General features: G+C 33.2%; 1 protein-coding gene across 1 annotated transcript in view; it reads left to right on the top strand.

Annotated features, from left to right (window-relative positions):
• Positions 1–2,084: 2,084 nt before the first annotated feature.
• Positions 2,085–22,696, top strand: part of LOC129229937 (UPF0764 protein C16orf89 homolog) — a 74,306-nt gene continuing 53,694 nt past the window's right edge. The window contains exons 1-3 of the mRNA XM_054864319.1: positions 2,085–2,183; positions 6,174–6,329; positions 18,244–18,397. Of these exons, the coding sequence (XP_054720294.1) occupies positions 2,123–2,183; positions 6,174–6,329; positions 18,244–18,397 (371 nt within the window). The 5' untranslated portion in view covers positions 2,085–2,122. The remainder of the gene's footprint in view (positions 2,184–6,173; positions 6,330–18,243; positions 18,398–22,696) is intronic.

The raw sequence follows: 22,696 nt of genomic DNA, 5'->3' as shown, positions 1-22,696 counted from the left end.
CTATAGAACGACCTCCTATTACTGCGACCCTTCCGTTATAGCGACCGATGCATGAAGTCATATCTCCTATTCCATAAATGCAATGTTATTTTACTGTTCATTAGAGCGTCAAAACTGAATCGTTCATTCCAATATAGCATCCAAAACTAAGTTTCAATTTTTTGATATCCTCAGAACTTACTATTCGAAAACTAATATACTATTTAAACATTTAATGTTTCTAAAGGTAAAATATTTCAATTAAAAAGAATTATTTCTTGGTATGAGGCCAAAGACTTAATGAAAATCACACACAAATTGTAAGCATTACGAATTATATTTTTTTGAAAAAGTCAAAAAAGCAGAAAGCTTTACAATTGCAGCATAAATTTTTCAGAAAGAGAAAGAAATCAAAAAAATATTTTAAAACTATCTTGTTAGTTTCTTAATTCTCTTAACTATGAGGAATTATTTGTGCATTTTAAAAAATGACTAAACAACATGCAATACGTTATAACGACCGCTCGTTATAGCGACCGATTTTGTTTGGACCACTGGGGTCGTTATAACGAGCGTCGACTGTACTTTTAAAATTTCGGATACGACCACATTACGTTTACATGGCTCGATGCGGAATAGGTTTCTACATACAATGCACTAATAAACGGAAAATCGCAATTTTTGCACTTAGGTCCGTCTAGCTCTGAGGTACAGATATTACTAGCTGACCCGTGCGAAGGCGCTTGATAGCGGCAATTATAAAATCCGAATTTTTTAACGGCAGTATTTCGAAAAACAGCAACGATGTTAATTGTTTTTTTTTATTTTTCGCCGATGGCGGTGAAAAATGGAATAAAGTAATACCTTACTTATGCAGTATGTGGTAAACGAAACTTGTTTTGCATTTTTCAGCGTTCGTCCCGCGATTCATTGGGAGTCTGCTGAGAATATTCAAGCCCGAACTGAGCTTGGTCGCCATTGGAAGGAAATGTAAACTAACTTAGAGCGAGTTTTGTGCCAAGAAAGAGCATTAGTTTCAGATTTTAATTGAATAATTAGCACGTTTTCCCAAATTTTTGAGTTGTGTTACTTTTGCTGCCGGGGTGCGATAGGTTTTTATGTCAGTGAGGGTGGCATAAAATGTTTAATAATAATAATAATAACAATAGTAATAAAAGCAAATATAAATAACCAGTGGTGTAGCCTGAAAAGAAATCTGAGAGGGATATACGAGGCAGTGTGAAGAAAAGGGATGTAAGTGGCAAAATTAAAAAGTTGGAGATAACCAGTACAAATAGTAGGGAAACCTCTCCTCTGTCTTGGGGCAAGAGATAGTACTAGTAGCCCTGGTAGGTGCTTCTGTATAGCATGATTTAGAAAAAAAATTCCATGAAAGCCTACCTAGGATGTTATCTTTAAAGTCGTTTTTCTGAAAACTTGAAAATGTCCACTTACATCCCTTTGCTTCTCACTGCCTCATATGTAGTTCAATTTCGAGGGGAGGGGGCAAATACTTTATCCGTTTTCTATGGTCAGAAAAGGAAAAATTCTGCCGTTCGAGGTTCAAGGATGCGTCCCGAAATCCCCCCCCCCCCGGATATGCAACGTAATATACAGTCGTGTTGTAATACGTAAATAACAGTCCAGCCATGATATAACAAGTTTGAAAAGCACTGTGTTCTCCCTTCATCGATAAAAAGTAATTAACGAACATCAAATTCTCGCCAAAAACCGAATAAAATAGCAAAACTTCCCTAATGCAACCCTAAAATCCTCGCTTACTTTTATTCTGCTTTCCTTACTTCAGATAACATTCCGCAAAATAAATGCTAATTTCGCGCCTGAAACGATCAGAGACTCGCAGTGATTTTACCCCACTTACGCTAATTGTGTGCGTGTTCCCCTATATGCTGTGACGAGCAAATTTGAATTTTGATCCACAAGTAACCTGACAGTTGAGATGTGTACTCGCTTCTTTTTGTGCATTTCAATGTGCAGTTTTTGGTGCATTACAGAATGTGCAATTCTTGGAAATCGAGAAACTATAACTGAAAACCGTGTCAGAATGTTGAATAAACTAAACATTTACGAAGATTTATTGCTCGAACATGCTTTCGAATCGTTAAATTTAGGATTGCAATATATGGATGACCATATTTCAGATATCAATTTGGATGGCCTTTTAGGTGTTAGGTTCGTGGAAGGTATTTGGATTTTATTAATATTTTTTAAATTTTGCAATGGAGTTAACAAAATATGTGTCTATTAATAATGCGTAATGGTTTTCAAATGAAACTAACCTTGATTTTTCTTGGTTATTAAAACAAGAGCTAAAATCTAAAAAAAATATTTCTCTAGCATTTTTTCTTGGACGTTACGGGAGATCTTGATTCCTTACTCAAATTCCATGATTTATCTCTCATTTTAAAGTTTATCTGCAGGTCAAGGACGAAATAGAGTCCCACGGTCAAAAAAAGTTTTTTTTTTTTTTTTTGTCAGAAGAACCTTTTATTTTTTAAATTTTATTTTTATTACACACTATTCCAATAAATTGCATTTGAAAATGAAGGCAGAATTGTGCGGTTGAATGGAGCGTCGTGTTAATAATGGGAAGGGCATGAGTTCGAATCCGCGCCGAATAATATCGTTTTAATGTTATTTTTTTCCTTCTTCAGGATTCTAATCCAAGTTTCCGTTAATTTTGGTATTCAGCTACAGTTATGTAGTTGTTAAAATCAGAAAAAATGTTGGTTTTAACAAAGTAGTAGCTTAAATTTCAATTTATTTTGTTGCTTTACAACGTAAAGCCTTACAACTTCCTTAATGCTTCATCTTTTGACTTCTTTTTTCTGTTTTTTATAACACATTTGTTCAATGTATAGCATCTGAAAATGTAAATGCATTTGCTCGGTTGGAAAGAGCATCGTGTTAATAATGGGAAAGGCATGAGTTCAAAAGAAGAAACATAGAAGGTTTTTCAAGCGCCAAAAAATTATCGAACCGCTCGAATTTTAATTTTAGGACTCGAAAATGGCGTCTTTCCATAATATGAGGGCGAAAAAATGCTCGCAAAAATTAGAAAAAAAATATCCATGGAAATCTCTCATTTTCTGCATCAGATAAAATTTTTTCCAATGATCGAAGGTAATTAGAGTCTGAATTATAACTTTTTAACTCATTTCATATGCTAAAATGTAGGTAAGCCTTCAATTAGAAATTCATTGTTGATCCCGGTAATTGTTGAAAATGCTTTTATTAAAATTTGTAGCGTGAACAAAATATTTGAGAAGAAAGACCTGTTGTCATTTTTTCTTGAATATGAATAAATAAAATTCTGGCCTTTGTTTTGAGGCTTTACCTGTAGTCGGGGGATTTAAAATTTTTCCTTTTTGGTTATTTTTCTGCAATGTGTCGGAAAATTTTTAAGAATTTTTTTTCCCCCAAGCCTGTTTATTGTTGAACACGAGTCATTTGGCACAACTTTTATTTTCTAGGTAGACTGTGCAAAGTCGGACGACGCAGTTAATCAAAAAATAAAATAAGAAACTACCTTGACCAATCGTGCCTGCTGCTCTTTTCTCTTCTAAGACTCCGTTTAAATACTTGATAGAGGAATTCGTTTCTAAATCCCCTTTCTTCTGGTGAGGGAATCAAACTAATTGATGATGTACATCTTCTAATGAGTTGTGTGATTTGTTCGAACCCTTCTATCCTTTTGCGACTCCGTTTTTTCCCAGAGCAATCAGTGCAAGCTCTTGCGCCTGGCTTATCCTGTGTTCTAACATATGAGGTTTTGTTATGACTGAATTCTGCATTGCACTTTAAAAGTTAAAAATTGAAGAGGTTTCAATCATTCAACATCGTGATTCGTGGCGAAATTAAAAACTGAAGTTTCCAAAGAAATAATCCTTTGGAATTGAAATGCACATTTTGTTTTTAAAGAGAACTGTTATATAAATTATGTTTCTCTCGGTAATGAGAAAAAATGGAAATTTTGAATTTCTCTATCGATGACTAAGGTGGAACTGGAACTGATTCAGATTGGAAAAAGCAACCAGAAAACCAAAAAGAATAAATATTTTTGGGTTCTGTAAAAGCACTTATTCTCACAAAACTGAAGATATCGATAATTTTGTGATTTTTTTTTTTTTTTTAATGAACAGAATCGAAAGTTGATTATATAAACATAACGTTAAAATATTTCACGGCGGGGCTTATATTTTCGAGATTATCACAGGCTCGCTAAAATCGTGAAAATAAATGCTTTTACAGTATATGTTATAGTATTTGAGGATAAATCAGTCAAAAGTAGTAAATTAAGGGGTAAAAATATCGTCCATGTTCCCAATATCGCCCATTCATGATAATTAGTGGTGAGTTGAACCCAATTAAGCTATCCGGGAATAGGCCAAATACTTTTTTGGGGCCCTTGTATTCAAACTTTGCTATTTTAGCCATAGGGCCATTTCACAGTATTTTGCCCAATTGCAGAGTCCACAACATGACACTTTTTTGCCATAACTATTTAATTTACCGTTTGATTTGCACATAATTTTACTTTTAGTCAATCCTACCAACACACAAACTCAAAATAAAATAGTGTGCTAATCAAACAGTAAATTAAATAATTATGACAAAAAAGTGTTATGTTACGGACTCGACGATTGGACAAAATACTGTGAGATCTCCTCATAGCTAAAACAATTTTAACCATAGATAAAAGTAGTTTTAGCCCCATTTGGAGGCCCTTAAATAGTGGAGGCCCTAGGTCACGGCCTAGTTGGCCTATTCAGTAATCAGACAATGGTGATGGGGCCTAGATGATGAGCCTTGCAACTTAAATCAAGAGTTTTTCAGCTTCCATTTAATACATATCTCTTAGTGTAAGAAAGCCTGGACCAAGTCCAGAAGACCGAGTAGCAAAAGAGTTAAAAAAAAGTTTTCTGCTATCCAATCTTATATAATTAAAAACTGAACGTATGTACCTATGTATGTAACTATGTATGTAATTATGTATGCATGTCCAAGTTACTTCTCCCGAACGACAGTGAACTGATCATCGAACCAGGTCCTCGGCTGGAAATGACTGAGATGGCGGTGTATTTCAGGTATAGATGGTTTCGTAATCTTCCCTATGTTTGGCTATTTAACGTAATCCTCCGATGACAGTTAGAGGAGATATCAATTGAAAACTATGAACTATGACACTTAGATTTCGACATGAAATCCCAATTTTTCGAAGGCTTTCCTAAATTCAAATTATTATTCAGTGTTTCATGTCAACTTTCTGTAACAATGCTTTTATTAAAATTTGTAGCGATGAAAAAAAATCATTAAATGAAAGATTTGTTGCCATCTTTTTTCTCTCGAATATAAAAAAAATAAAATTATGTGTTTTGTTTTGAGGCTTTTCCTGTAATTGGGAGATTTAAAATGTTTCCTTTTTAGTTATTTTTCTGCAATCTGCTGCAAAATGTTACTGATTTTTTTTTTCGTTCAAGCCTGAATGTTGAAAACGTGTCACTTGACATAACTTTTATTTTCGAGGCAGACCGTGCAAAGCCGGTCGACGCAGCTAGTAGATGTCATAAAGAGTGAAATAATGTGACGTAAAGGAAAAGAAAGATACAAAATTTTTACGTTTTTCAAGATTGTAACTATTTTAAGAACAAGAGGGTAGCAACCTATACATTTCACTATATGTTTTACAAAATGTGTGCAAATTTATATACAAAAAAATATTTTTTTTTTCTTGATTTTCCAACACCTTCTATGTAGGCGAGAATAGAGACATCAGATGGGCGGTGTGAGGAACATTCCTACAAACTGAAGACAGGGGAGCCCAAATTCTGAATTTTCTTATTCGGCAAATTTTGTTTGACGATTTGGCAAAATTTGGATTCCTACTCGGCAAAAATACCATCATTCAGCATAATTTAGAGTTCTATTCGACAAACTGCGAATTTCCGCATTTCCAAAAATTTAAGCTCGGGGTCCCCCTGATAGAACGATGTAATTATTCAATTCTTTTTTATTTACATGGTCGATTTACTAAGGATTAATAATGAATACGAAGGTGTTTATAACAGGGAAATTTTTAATTATTTAAATTTCAAATACATGCAAGTCAACAGTTCAAAAAATCAAATGCATAAATTACGTATATGTAATTTCGATTTTTTATTTCGTCTTAGAGCTCTTTAGAGTTTGGCTTGGGAACTATCAAGGTCACATTTGCGAGGTACGAAACCCTTACTGCACGGAAGTAAAGAAGTTACATAAGAAAGCTCGAGTCATAGCAGATAGGGGTATACCGTACATTCAAGAAAATGAGCCTGAATATTTTGCAAGTAAGTTCATACAGACATTCTAATGTTTCAGTCGGTTTGGCATGCATGAAATATATTTTGTATACGAAAGGAAAGATAAAATACAATTTGTACAAACTTTGCTGTGTATAATGTATACAGGATTACAAATAAAATGTTTATGTTTGTGCGATATGTCCAAAACATTGTAACAATATTAAAATGGCCTAAATAGCGATGTAGAATTGCAGACACGCGTTTCAAAGTTACAAGAAACCTTTTCTTTCAATGAAAATAACCAATGAAAAGACATCCGACAAATTATTTTTTTACAAGCTGTCTATACAAAAGAATTGCAAAAATGTGTTCGCAAAACACGATTCTGCAATTATTTTTGCTATTTATGCCATTTTAACATTATGTTTATAATACATAGGGTTTCCATAAAACGTTCCATACCTGATATGGAACGTTTCACTTCTGAAAGTATAAAAAAATGGGTAGATAATGGTCTCATTTAAATTTAATGAACGAACTGAAATTAATAATCATAAAGAAACAAGATTAATAATTTTTAGCCCTGTCATATCCTAAAAAGCTGTTTCCTTCAGTCAAAAACATTACTTTTAGTCACTGAAATTGATAAAATAAGCAAAAAAGTAACATGGACCCAGAAAATACTTTCATTTTCCGAACAGTTACTTTTTATTCAGTTTTTTTAAATGTCCGATTTGGGAAATAAAAATGTGGTCTTTATGATGTAACAAGTGATGTACCTTGCTCCGCTCAATGTTAACGCTTTGCTTTGTTTTACGTTTCACTTCTGAAAGTATAAAAAAATGGGTAGATAATGGTCTCATTTAAATTTAATGAACGAACTGAAATTAATAATCATAAAGAAACAAGATTAATAATTTTTAGCCCTGTCATATCCTAAAAAGCTGTTTCCTTCAGTCAGAAACATTACTTTTAGTCACTGAAATTGATAAAATAAGCAAAAAAGTAACATGGACCCAGAAAATACTTTCATTTTCCGAACAGTTACTTTTTATTCAGTTTTTTTAAATGTCCGATTTGGGAAATAAAATGTGGTCTTTATGATGTAACAAGTGATGTACCTTGCTCCGCTCAATGTTAACGCTTTGCTGTCAACCGTGGGTGCCAGGACATGATAATTTGCGTTGTGCACTAATGGCATCAATGAATGACATTTCATCACTTGTGATGTCATGTGCAGAGGCGTAAAAAATGAATTTTCAATTGAACGAATGAAATGATTTTTTATTAATTAAAATAATTGTTAAAAATATTAAACTTTGTCGAATTATTTAAAAAATTGTTAAATCCTATATTTTTAAGCGTGGCCTTTCAGAAAAAAATACTTTTAAAATTTCGAAAGCAACTTCATTGATTTTCTAAATTGTATCATTTCTTTATTTCGCATATGCATAAAATTAGGTGCAAGTCATTTTGAAAGTATAATGATAAATTGAAATCGTTGCAGTATATTCTATTGGCAACATGTTTATTTCATCTTGTCGTAGTTCATCTTAAAACAAACAAATTATTCACAATTTTTTAATACTTTATTGAAGTATACAATTGTTTATTAAAGAATTGTGCTTGAAAAGTGAAATAAGATGTATCAACGTTTTAGTACACAAAATGTAAAGATTACTGCAGATACGTGTTTCGGGGTTTCATGGCACCACTTTTTCAATCCAATGAAGTGTGAGCTTTAGGTTGGGAAGTCAGCCGAAAAAAGATTTTCCATGTTTTTCTCTCATAACTTTTCATCCAAAAGCTCGTACTTTATTGCATTGAAAAAGGGGTTCTTTAAAACTCCGAAACACGTTTCTGCAGTAATTTGCAAATTTAGAGTAATAAATGTTGTTATAACTTATTTTACATTTGTTCATTTACTTATATTTTCTATGACAAAATAATTTATTTTCGGATACATACAGGCTTTTCATTATTATCTGGGCAAAGGAAATTTCTGTATCTCAGAGGCAGACTAGAAATTATTTAAAAAAAAAAAGAAAAACCTCTGTAATTTGTTACCAGTGCTAAAAGAGTGCGCCTCCCATCCTTTGCATGCGCGAGACAAACATCTCCTTCCTCTCTCCTGTAAAGTATAGCGTTTATGTCTTTAACGTTATTCTGGCTCTGCGGTGCAGATTTAAACCTTCTTTCGAAGAAAATCGGAGATATAATCTCATGGTGGAACCCCAGTAAACCGGACTAATAGGAGACCCAGATTATCTGAACAAATGAAAGTACGGCTTAAACAAAATCTATATTCATCAAAATGTATGCATGTATGTATGTACAGGGTGTCCTGAAAAAGACTGACTGTTTTCAAAAATTTATAACAGGAAAATTGTTAATGATAAAAAACATAAAAAATTTTCAGAAAATTCATGTGGTGGGCCGTAAGTTTCGTCCCTCAAAGTTCCAAATTTTAGTTTAAGAATTTTCCAATAGATGGTGCTGGATTGTAAGACCTTAAATCAAAGAAAGACAGAAAATTACATCATAGTTTTTCGAAAAATGTTTAAAAAAAATACCAGGGTTGGTAAAAAACCGGTTTTTTTCAAAAAAAAAAAAAAAAACCCAAAAAAAAAAACGTTTTTTTTTTTTTTCAAAAAAAAAACCGAAAAAAAAACTTTTTTTTATTGGTTTAAACCAGGTTTTTTTTGGTTTAAACCGGTTTTTTTTGGTTTAAATACTATTTGCGAGAAAAACAATTAATTTTCGGAAGGTAATTAAGGTTCCATGTAATTAACAGTTATTCAATAGTCACATTATACATAATTTCTTGATTAATTAAAGAGATAAGAACAAAATCTTGTAACTAAATTAAATAATTAAAATAGCTTTCTGCGGGGAAATATTGATTAAAATGTTTGACTTGATTAACATATTAGTATGTATGTATATATAGACTCTTTATGATACGAAATACTTCAAGAAGTGGTTGTGATGCAGGTAAAGATAAAATATAATGAAGATCCAAGAAAATAACTTTATAAAACCAACATAATATGAATAATTATCGAATAAAGGTAAAAGTTATATTTTTAAACATAATCTTTTCAAAAGAACAATTTTCATATATTTTCTTTCTGATCTTACATAACGCTGATTTTTATATACACAATGTCGCAAATATTGAAGTAAAGCAAAATGTACAACAGTACATGATTGAACAGTCAAAAAATGGATTGCTGTTGTACTGACAAAGTTTTTAAAAAAAGTGCTGCTCTATATTTGACTCCGTTCTTATTTTGAAAAGACTTGGAAAAGATATAGACTATCACTAAAACAAAGAACCAAATCAAAAATACAAAAATTGGTGTAACATAATTTAAATTACAGCTTATTTACTGGCATACATGTTGCATCCAGCATTGAATTTAAAAAAATATTAAATGCAAACTCTTTAGAACAAATAAATGTGTAGCAAATTCTATTTCAAGAAATTTTTTTTCGCCAAAAACGTTATATACGTGAAGTATAAACTTTTTTTAAAAAATTTGATTCAAAAAATATTATTTGTGTTCACCTGCAGAACAAATCTTAATTTTTAGGTGCAAACAATTAAGTTAGACTGTTGATTACCTTACAAGTCATAGTTAAAATTCCAGGAAAGTGCAAATAAATGGGCAAAAATATCACACCCCTGCAACAGGAGTGAGCAATATAATGGATTGCATCAACAATAAAAGATTCAATCCTTAGTAAATCTTAACTAATCATGCAAATTAAGCATAATGATGGAAGTTGATTGAAATCTGCTTTATGGCACATATATGAAATAAAAAATATATTAATATTTTTTTTCGATTAAAGCTTGTAATACATTTTGAAGAAGCAACTTTGCAATTTTAGTATTTATCTCTGCAATTTGGCTAGGAACTTAGCATAAATGGAATTTTACATTTTTCAATATGTGTGGGAAAATCAATGTAAACCTGTAAAATGGATTTTTTTTAAAACCATTTTTTAAAAAAAAACCGCATGGTTTTTTTAAAAAAACCAATTGGTTTAAACCAAACAACCCTGAAAAATACACAACAATATTTTCAAGATGCCTGCCGCCGGCACGACTGCGACCTAATGTCGCAATCGGAGGAAGAATCGGTGAATTCCAATAAATATTTTTTGACTTACAAGGAGAGGTTACGGTCTCGGAAATTCAGATCGGGATGAGATTTGGCAGGTTAGTAGTACAGTGAAACCTGCGTACGTTGACCACTTGCGGTGCAGTACTTTGGTGGTCAACTTATAAAGGGGGTAATGATTTTTTTTTTTTTTTGCAATTCTTGCACCATGTATTCATTTTTTGACTAATTGACACCTATTCTTTCTGTTCAACTCTCTTTCATTGTTTAGCATTACTTTGAAACAATAACTTAAGATATTATTCAAATATTTTTTGAGATTATTTTCCCAGAATGACGTATAATTTGTCATAAAAATTTAAAATTTCAGTAAATTGATCAAAAAAAAAAAATTATTTTTTATGAAAAGTTACTCATCTTATATTAATAGTTCCTAAAAATTTATAGCTAATTAAAAATTACAAAACTTTCGCATAACAATAAAAGAAAAACAAGTTTGGAGAATAAAAGGGTTCTTAGTAGTTTTCCCATGTGGTTAAACTCAAAAGGAGATTTAGTTATGCTGCTGTTTCATTTAGTTGGTAAAATGCTGGTCTGGCATCAAAAATATTCTTGGAAAGCTATAAAAATAATAATAAAAAAAAATAATTTGCTAAATAAAATTTAAAAAAATAAACCGAGTGGTCAACTTACAAAGGATTTTTTACAATACTCCAAACCAAACTTGGTGTTCATTAGTGGTCAAGATATACAGGTGGTCAAGATAGAGAGGTGATCAAGTTACAGAGGTTTTCCTTCATTATATAAGATAGGACTAATTCCATTCCTGACAAAAGCGGTCAACACAGACAGGTGGTCAACTTACAAAGGTGGTCAACTTTACAGGTTTTACTGTATCCTTTAAGGGTACTCTCAGGGTAAAGTAATAAAGCGCACTAGCCATAAAATTCCGAGAAAACAACCTTTAAAGATTTACGCGCAACTTATAAACTAGTAGAGATTGTTTGTAAACAAGTGCCCGGTGGTAATGTGGGCAGCGCTCTGGGGTTCCATGCGGCCGATCCGGGTTCAAATCCACTATTTTGTTCATATATATGTTTCTATTTTGTTCATTTATAAAGTAACTGTTACAGTTTTGTGCAATTTGAATTGAAGATAATGCGAAATTTTTAAACACGTAAAGCACTTTAATAGAGAAAATGGAGATAAATTAAATCGATACAAGTTAAAATTTGAATTACAATGGCTACAAAATTACTGCACAGCTTAATTTATAGATGATTTTTAACAATATAGTTGTTATTTATGTACATACACCAGAATGATATTTATCATAAAAGCATGGAAAACAAAAACTGTTATGACATCTCGCACAATTTATAAAGGAAGATTGCTTACAGGAGCAGCTTTTTTGTGAAAGAGTCGTTGGAAAGCATACTTCATTCACATTCAGGAAAATTTCTCTTTTGTCAGAAAGTTTAGAAGTATACCAGGCATATTGAATCATTTTATCATAAATTGGCGATGACATTTGATGATGGACAATTGATTGTATTTTTATGCAGTCTTCACGGGTATTTATTTTTCCATTATTTTCAATAAGATACGCGCAATTTTGTATACGTTTTATTAAATTCTTTACCTGTCTATAAAAATAGACGTCGCAAGGTTGAACAAGTGGAGTACATTTTGGTGGAATCACTTTAACTGTACAAGTTGGAGATTTTTCATCATCCCATTTACTTCCCTTTTGAGCCAAGTCCTATTGTACACCGACTCATACTGACATCCTGGAAAAAGGAAATGGAAATTAAAATATTTTGTCAAAATCAGGCGCGGATCCAGAGAGACGGTCGTGGGGACCCATCTTTTAAATGACCAAATATAGAATAAAATTGCATTTTTGGGACATATTTCAAAAAAAAATTGCCCATTTCGCACAAAAATTACTCTTTTACCCCTCCCTTTCCGAAAATGACCTCCTCCAAAACCAGAAGCTGGATCCGCACTTGGTCTGAAGATCGTAAAATAAGTTTTTAATTACTTACCTGTTTGGGTCAGTATTGATAACATAATCGTTTTTGAAATTCGGTATCAACTTTAACGTGTGGATTACAAAAGTGTCTGCAGAAGCCAAAGTTTCTTCGATCGTTGCAGTTTCTCTTTTTTGATACAAATTTTGTGACTTTTCGTTGACGAATGGCATGCTTCCTTTTGAATTTTTTTACCCAACTGTCAGATGCTTTAAATTCAAAATCTGTAAACTGTCGTGCTGCTGCTAAAGCCCACTGTTGCAAGTTCCGAGTAGTAACTTGTTGATAATTCTCTCGAGCTTCCAGAAAACGATCAACGATCATATGTCCAATAATTGATTACATCGTATTTATCGAATAGATTTCCTCCATTTTTTATTTCTTTCTCCCATTGCGATAAATATTCATTTTTTTTTTTTTTTAACCGACTGCATCCTTTCTTTTGTAATGTTTGTAGATTCCATGTGGGGTGAGCCGTTGCTATGTTCACAACTTTAATTTTGTAATCCAAAGGAAGATGCTCTACCTCTCTTCTCTTTTTCTCTTCTGGTTCGTATTCAGCTGATGAGCTTTGAATTTCGACTTGCTCAAAAGGTTCCTCCTCACAGTTTTCATTTTCATGAGAAAGTTCGTCATCAGTTACAAATATTTTTTCAACCAACATATCCATAGTACGTTCATAAATTTCTTCGCCCATTAACATTGCTTCACGAGAAATTGAACTTGATGATTCTGATGCAATCAAATGATTTTCAGTAAGCAAGCTCTCGTAATAAACGACCGCATCTTTTAATCTCTTCTTCAACATTTCACTGTGCAATGAATTTTGATCCATTTTGCCAACAGATTTTATTTGTTTCAGGGTTACTTCAATAATCGACCATTTCGATTCACAATATTTTAAAAACTGAAATCCTTTTTCACGGTATAGAATGTTTCATTCTAATATACAGCACAGACGATAAATAAATTTAATGATGAAAACAAATATGAACATTGCAGACGATAATAGATAGAAAATAAAGAGTTGAATGCATAGACTAATAATAAGAATAGACCGAGCTATGGCAACCCTTTTGCTGTTCATAAACCAAACCATGTGACTGGTGGATATCCCAGCAACAGCGGGCGTTGATCGTAGCAGACGATCAACGCTCGCGAGAAATAAAATAAATAGAATTGATGGAACACGGAAGAATGATCTTTTATGGAGTCCGATTTGTAAATTTGTTATTCTAAGTTGTAAATATTTTGTTAATATAGTGAGTTTTTCATTTAGATAGTATTGTGCATTTTCTTTAACCAATTTCAATAACTCTCTAAGCAATTAAAGATGCAAGCGCACAAAAAGAATCGGCAAGCGGTAAGATTTTTCCCTACAATTTTAATTTAAGATACCCGATTAGTATATTTTTGCGTTAACGCAAAACGTTTACGCCATTACGTTCACGCCAACGCTGACGTAGCAGTTCCAAATGAAATAAAAGTTACTGAAAACTGTGATCAATAACTAATTACTAATGTCAAAATAATGCATAACTAAAAGAAAAACAGTTCAATCTCTGCACCTGTAGAAAATTATAAAGAAAACACATTACGTCTTAAAATACATGTCGAGTGCCAAACTATAGATAATCCTGCCATCTAGCAACCATGCTGCCAAAGTTTTCGCCAAGCCTCCCACTAGTCACAAGATGTATCCATGAACCAATTTTTTCATCAGCAAGTCTGGGAAAGCTCGGTCTACTCTTATTATTCGCAACTCCAACGAACTATAGGGGGCACTGCAGTCACTGTCTAATGGCGAAAGAAAAAACTAAAACAAACGCATGTGGTAACGAAGAAAATGCTAATAAGTCTAGTAAATTTTGTTAGTATGCATGATTTTTCCGCTTTATTCTTTTTAAATTAATTTTCAAAGTCTTGTTGATATTCTGGCCCACGTAGAAAGAAATGAGAATTCAAGAAGCATTACTAAACGTTAGAAATTAATGCAAAATACGCAGTTCGTAGTTCTAAGCAGCCATTTCCACGATGTTGAATTCGATATTTATCAATTCTTGATAAAACTAAATAATAATTGTGACCTGACAAGAATAACAATTAATGCTAGAAAATTTAATTATATGACATTACGAATTATTGTCAAAAGAAGATGATACTTCTTTGCCTTGCTTGGCTAGCGCTAATTGTTTTGCATTTGTAGCTGAGTTATTTCTCTCAAATTGCCGAATCCGTTCATTTCAAATTTTTCTGTTTGGTATGTTTCTAATTTCTGAGTTATGATTTAATTATGTCATGCTATACAAATCATCAACAAAATTCTCACGTATATATGGTGGTAGTTTTCTTTTCAGTTTGATCTACCATTATTTCTTTTCACTTATCGAATTCTGTAATCTTTCTACCATTTTATTCCACTCATGATAAAAAATAAAAATGGTTTAACTAACATAGGCGGAATCTCGCCAAGGATACTTAGCTCGCACAATGCTAAAACTATAACCCTAAACAAATTTAGCGAAACCTTTCAGCTGAGAATAAAAGCAAAAAATAAATTCTTTTTGGTTAAACATCTTCCATTTCGTTCTACGATAATATATTCAAGAAAAAATTTTGCATACTGTCTATTCCAACTAAATGCTGCTGTAAAATATGGTGTGTTAAATTAATTTAAAATTTAAAAAAAACCCATATTCTTACAAATTCACACAAAACAATAAAAATTTTTACCTGGTATAACGTTATCCAAGTTTGCTAATCCAGAGTTTTCTGGTGTTAACGCGCTTTCACCATTTCTCAATCAAATCACTTTTTAGAGGGAAATAATGAAAACTAACATTATTTTGAGGAGCTCGAACAATTTCTGTTGCTGAAAGCAATCCAGGACACATCGAATGCGTTAATAAATACTCAGAACAAACTGCCTATGTTTAAGTCAACAGACATACGTGGAACGCAATGTGGCAATGTTTTAGTTTTTTAGGCAGTTTTGTAAATCACCGCAAGGTAGCATATTCGAGCGCTGGAGTTGCGAATTAGTCTATTCGGAACTCCAGCGCTCGAATACGCTACCTTGCGGTGATTTACAAAACTGCCGATGGAACTAAAACATTGCCACGTTGCGTTCCACGTGTGTCTGTTGACGTAAACACAGGCAGTTTGTTCTGAGTATTTATTAACGCAATCAATGTGTCTTAGTTTGCTTTCAGCTACAGAAATTAATTCGTCCCTTAGTAGTATTCTCGAGCTTCTCAAAATAATGTTAGTTTTCCTTATTTCTTTCAAAAAAGTATTAAATGGTGGAAGCGTAAACAAGAAAACTGTGGATTAACAAAATTGGATAACGTTATACCAGGTAAAATTTTTTATTGTTTTGTATGAATTTGTAAGAATATGAGTTTTTTTAATCTTAAATTAATTTAACTAATCATATTTTACAGCAGCATTTAGTTGGAATGGACAGTATGCAAAATATTTTCTTGAATTTATTATCGTAGAACAAAATGAAAAATGTTTAACCGAGAAAAAATTTACTTTATTCCTTTTATTCTCACCTGAAAGGTTTCGCCAAATTTGTTTAGGGTTTAGTTTTAGTATTGTGCGAGCAAAGTAGCCTTGGCGAGATTTCGCGTTTTTAGTTAAACCATTTTTAATTTTTATCATGAGTGGAATAAAATTATAGTAAGATTACAGAATTCGATAAGTAAAAAGAAATAATGGTCAATCAACTGAAAAGAAAACTACCACCATATATAAACTGTGAGTACATATTTTATTTATTTTGTTCGGAGTGAATTTGAATAAATATCAGTTTTTCAATTCGATGAAAAAAAAACGAACTTAACAACATTGACTGGACACTTTTCCTTAACCTAATTCCACATAAATGATTTAAATAACCTTTGTTACTACAGTATCCTACTGAAATAGACAGTATGCAAATAAATTTTCTTGAAAATATTTATCGCAGAACAGATTGAAAAATCCAGAAAGAACGTTAAGAATTTGAACAATAAAAAATAAAAGTTCGCCAAAAATCTGTTTATAGGGTTATGGTTTTAAAATTGTGTGAAAGAATAATGTATCTTGACAAGATTTCGCATATCAGGTAAATCATTTCCATGACGAATGAATTAAATGCATGATTTCTTTGGATATCCAATCATATAGTCATAGAAATAAATTATCTAGTGCTAAACGTTACTCTTGACAGTCTGCCACGTATGTGCACTATGTGACAAAAATGTCAACAAATGCTGGAAATGTCACGAAATTGAACTTAATATGTACTAATGTATAGAAAAAATGGTACAAAATGAAAATGCCGTTCGAAGCGAACCAAAAATTTATGAAATCCGAATTCAACATCGTGAAAATGGCTGCTTCAGAACAACTTAGTGTTCTGCATTAATTGTTTACTTTCGTAATACCTTTTGGTTTCTAATCTCTTTTTATATGGGTCAGAATAACCAAAAGACTTTGAAAAATCTTTTCAAATGAATAAAGCGAAAAAATCATACATATGAACAAAAATCACAACACTTTTAGCATTTTCTTCGTTACCACATGCGTTTGTTTTAGTTTTTAAGTCGGCCATTAGACAGTGACTGCAGTGCCCCCTATAGTTCGTTGGAGTTGCGAATGGTTGAATGTTCAATGTAAAATACAGCAGACGATAAATTTACAAATAACAGAATCAAGGAGCAAAACCATTGCTCGATAAGTACGGTTAGGGTTTTTAAAATTTGACTACCTGCTTATATGCAATAAAACAACATTCTTACTCATCCACAAAGAAACTGATTATGCATTTATTGCAAAAATCATTTACTTCGTCAAAGTTTATGATATCTAAAAATGTGTAATCACTTCTTTGTGAGAATAGTAAATAGAATTTTAATGTACTATCACACATTAAAAACACATCATATTTTTAAAATTAAGAATTACCTTCAATTCAAGCTGCAAAAAGCGGTAATAGTCACTTTATAAATGAACAAAAAAGAAACTTGCAGTGGATTTGAACCCGGATCGGCCGCATGGAGCCCCAGAGCGCTGCCGACATGACCACCCGACACTTGTTTACGAATAATCTCTACTAGTTTATAAGTTGCGCGTAAATCTTTAAAGGCTGTTTTCTCGGAATTTTATGGCTAGTGCGCTTTATTACTTTACCATGAGAGTACCCTTAAGGGATACTTCTAATCTGCCAAATCTCATCCCGATTTGAATTTCCGAGACCGTAAGACCCAAGGACCGTCTCCTTGTTAGATGCTTAATATCTGCAGCGCCATCTATTGAAGAAATTTGAAACTAAAATTTGGAACTCTGATGGGACGAAACTTACGGCCCACCACATGAATTTTCTATAAAATTAAGTATAGTATGTACAACATCTAGTGCGTTCTAAGCTTACAAAAATACCTTATTGCGCTAACTCGCCTGTTATTTATATACAGTAGGCCAATCTAAATGGCTTTCCGGATTAAGCAAAGTCCGGTTTTATAGGGCCTGGATTTATGATGGTTTACTTTACTTATAAAACTTAGAATAAATAAATCTAATTTTAACTACACCTATGTGAAAAATGTCAATTTTCTCAACTTATTGGTGAATATAAAGACTTATGCTAAAGAAGACGATATTGAAATGACTATAAAACTATGCAAGTTATTTTAAGCCTTTGTTACACAGACACACAAATTTTTTGCATAAAAAAAAAGAAAATCTTGATTGGCTTGTATTTTTTCCTTTCTGTTACGTCTACATTGGAATTAAATATTATCTTATTAGGCATAGGGGTAGTTTTACAAGCCAATGAAAATTTGCCGTGGTATCCCAGCCGAAGTACCGATCCAAAATTCTTGGAACAAAGAGGACCTTGCAAAGACTCAGCTTTCAATGAGTCGTTCTCTGATGTGTGCCTCAAAGAGATCTACTTGCCCGAGTAAGTTCCATGGCGAAAATATTATTTGGTGTGAGTTGATCACTGATGCAAAATTCCCTAAATGATATTTGAATGAAATAATAGTTTAAAAAACTAAAAAAACACGTTTTAGTAGCAAAATGAACTAAAAAGTTAAAAATAACCTTTGGATGACAAGTATATAAAGTAATTGACTAAACACTTAATTTTACTGTAATAGAAAAAAAGCGTGGGGGGTTGCCTACTTACATTTTTGCAAGGATATGACAAGTGGAAGAAATTTAAGACAACTGATAAGAAGCCCCCCACGGTTTTTTTTCTATTATAACATAATTAAGTGTTTGGTGAATTACTTTATATACTTGTCATCCAAAGATTATTTTTAACTTTTTAGTTCATTTTGCTAAAAAAGCATGTGTTTTTAGTTTTTTAAACTAATATTTTTTTAAAAATAAAATTTAGATACTAGATATTGCTAACACTTGTAACTCTTAAATGAAATCTTTGTGCGTGTGTTCGATTTTTATAATGGAATGTATCTTATAGTATTCTATTGCATTATTTGCATCAGACATTTTGAATGCTTTCTGGTAAATTCATGTGCTAACAGTGCTACACTCTGCAACTCTGATTTGTACGTTGTAAGTAATTCTAATAAGCCACCGGCTATTTGTCCAAGTTGGGGCCACAAACATACAATTTAAGCTAATATAAACGTGTTAATTAGAATAAACTAATAACTTATCGTTAATAAAATAATTTGATTATAGAATATTGCATTGTCATCGGGTCAAAGGTTGCACTCCAAATTTTAAAAGAATCCGATCACAAAAAGTGGGCGAAAATTGAGTTGCAAGATTATAAATTTAATTTCGGGGAAGACGGAAGTAGAATGCATGCTCAATGATTCCCGGAGATGGACGTCAGCGACGACCCGCGCCTTAGACCGCTCGGCCACGAACGCTCATAAAGTGATGGAATGTACTAACAGTTAGAAGTCACTAGCTCTTAGTCCAAAGGAGAGTTATTCACAAACATACAAATGAAGCTAATAAAAGCGTGTTAATAAAAAGCAGTCTTAATTGAAGCGTTTAGAGTTAAAGTGGATAAAGTCCATGAATGACTTGATCTACTTTAACTCTCAATGCTTCATCTAACACTAAAACAAAGCCTTTGGGGCGCTTATTATGTGAGGTGTTCAGAGTGGATCAAGTCCTCCATGGACTTGATCCACTTTAGCTCTGAACGCCTCAACTATGACTAGAGCCCGGATTATATGCGTATGCATGTGCAGGGGCGCCTTGTTAGAAGGTCACGGGGAGTCCCTGTGACCTTTCAAAAAATTCCTTATTCGGCAAAAGTATCATCATTGAGGGGAAATTTGGAGTTCCAGTTGGCAAAATTTGGTTTTTCATTCGGCAAAATTACCATCATTCCGCGAAATTTGAAATTCCATTCGGCAAAATTATCATCATTCAGCAAAATTTGGAGTTCCATTCGGCTAGAGAATTTCCGCCCTTCCAAAATTTAAGTTCTTGGCGCCCATATGGGCAATTCCAAGTCAATGTTACCTTTTCTAGACTGGATTTAAAAGCTTGGCGGGCAGCCCTTGTGTTGCAGGTTTGAGCAATGTTCATTACTGATTTATAGTGCATTAAGCTATGTCCATCCTATTTCACCATTGTGACATGAAGTTAAAAAATACAGAAATAGTACTGGGTTACTACAAACCATTCATTCATTTTCGAAATGCTATTCAGTGGACTCTTTCTATCTAAGCACTCCCTAACGTGGACATCCCGATATTCTGAACACGTTTTGATGGTCCCGGCGAATTTCCATAGACTTAACATAGGCTGACCTCTCTGTACTCGGAACACCCTATAATATGAACACCCCAGTATTACGAGCGCTATTTTTAACTCCCTTAAATTATTACTTCTCTGTATACTGAACATGTTCGCGATCAGTACTTGTGAATTCCCATGAATCAAATAGTAAAACCTGAAATATCTTCTCAATTTTATCACAATGATTGAAGATCATTAGAGAGAAAGAAGAAAGATTATTTTCGTCGATATTGTTGCATGCTGTATTTCATAAAACCGTTCATCTAAGCCATATGAGCATGAAGTTTTTGGTACTGCATTGCGTATTTCTAAATTCCAACTATTCAAGACTTTTAAAGTACGATTATCTACGAGTAATATGCAGCTGAGAATCACCCAGAAACCTTTTAACTTAAACAATTGGATTAATAACACGTACCTTGCATGAGAATGCACAATGCAAAAACATATAAAAATTATTCTTTTTTAGAGGCATTGTACCGATAACTGTACTGTAATATTTAATAGTTGAATGTTACGTAAAACGTTTTAAATTAAAAAAGAAGAAATGCAGTAGAGAGTCCACTGTACATCCAAAAGCATGGCACGTACAGCATCATGATCTGGAATTGTGCTGACCAAATGGTAGCGCAAATGCAGTACTTTGTAATATGGAGACAGTCAAGGCCCGACTATGATTTTTGAAGCCCTGGGCATGAAATTTATTTGGTGCTCCCCCTCCCCCCGTCCGCTTATTTTAATAATGAAGACATTTTGCGTTAACACAGCCACGTGTTAAATTAGATAGTACCTTTCATTACAATATAATATACAATACATTATCAAAGTAGAAGTGATATAGAATATTATAATTATCCATTATAATATAACATGCTTTCAAACTTTGCCTGTTGGTGTAAGTCGCAAATATTACAATTACTGTCTGACCACGGATTGTACGGATAGGCAAACATCCGGTTTACATGCGGAAACGGACGGATCTATTAGTTTTTAGGGATGTCAGCTTTTGCAGATGTATGTTAGCCTCTCAATTAAGCAAAGTCTCATTTGAATGAGCGGAACATGCGCATCATTTTTTTACTTTTCCCCCTCATTCAGATTGACTGGTCTAAACTGAACGTTTACCAATTCCTTATAATCCGTAGTTGAACATTATCTATGATATAACTTTTAAAAAATAAAAGTACGATATGCAATGAGTCCAACACAAGCTTTACTTACAGAATTGGTGCCCCCCAAATGATGTTGTCCTGGGCCCGTGCCCATGTACCCATGCCTTAATCTAGCCCTGGCGACAGTACAAGAAAAGCTGTTTTGTGCGTGTGTTACGTCCTGGTAGCCCCTGCGTCGCCCTGGTAAAGTTATCCCTGCCGCATCGGTGCTATCCTCGAGTTCTTTTATGCTTTTGGTAATGGGGTTGCACAAAGGTCACTAACATGCCTTAAAAGCACTGCAAGAGCAGATCAACATTAAGCACATTGTAACAGGCACGAAAAACGCTTTTCTGTTTTATTGAATTCGTATTGAAGCATGTTTACGGAGAGATAGTAGATGAAGTGGAAGCGGAAACATCATTTGTATCATTCGTAATAGGTTGTTTGTTATTATTTTGTAATAGATAGGATCAGCGAGAACGTGTCTCTTACTACTCGGCACGTTCTCGCTGATTCTATACCTATTACAAATGTTTCCATTTCCAATTCATCCGTCATATCTACGTAGTCAAGCTGTACCACCTGGTTAACAAAACTCTAAATCTTGAAGAGTCGTTTTTTTTTTTTTCAAATTGCTCCTCGTTGTACGTTCAGGGGCATGCACAAGGGGGAAGAAGTGGCACCTGTTGGCCCCTGCCCAAAGAGGGCCCAAGATTTTTAAAACGGGGATGAAATATAGGTAGGGACTTAGGGCTAAACGATATGGACGGAGCGCCGTAAAAGCATTTCTGATGGGTCCCAAAATTTCTGTGCACGCCCATGTGTACGTGCAATACTTAATATATAGCGTTTCGAAATCGAATGAATCATTTGTAGTAACCCTGTAGTTCAATTGGGGAGCAGTTAATTCGTTGCTTGTCTGTTATATCAATGTTAGTCTGTTACGCGTGCAAATAACTTTAACGCTATACTATGGCACCAAACAAATTTTGTGAGAGATTTACTTCTACACCACTTTTGCAAAAAAATATATTATTTTAAAAAATAACTATCAGTTTTTTTGTACATACTAGGCATACACTACATCATTCCCCATTCCGACCAACATATGCAATGTGTAAGCACAATCTCCTCAAAAACAATTCTATTGTAAAAACTAAAATTTCCCCCATCAAGAAAAACAAAAACTATTCCTCGCAAAAAAAGAACGCTTTCATCCAAAACCCTTAACCTTAAAAAGTTATGATACCTATTTTGCCCGCCAAGTTATCTGCCAAACTACCATCCTCCCTGTTTTCCTCTTTCATTACATCCAC

The sequence above is a fragment of the Uloborus diversus genome, chromosome 9, assembly GCF_026930045.1.
Source record: "Uloborus diversus isolate 005 chromosome 9, Udiv.v.3.1, whole genome shotgun sequence".
Taxonomy (NCBI): domain Eukaryota; kingdom Metazoa; phylum Arthropoda; class Arachnida; order Araneae; family Uloboridae; genus Uloborus; species Uloborus diversus.
The sequence above is the reverse complement of the archived record's forward strand: the minus strand, read 5'-3'. Positions and strand labels throughout refer to the sequence as shown.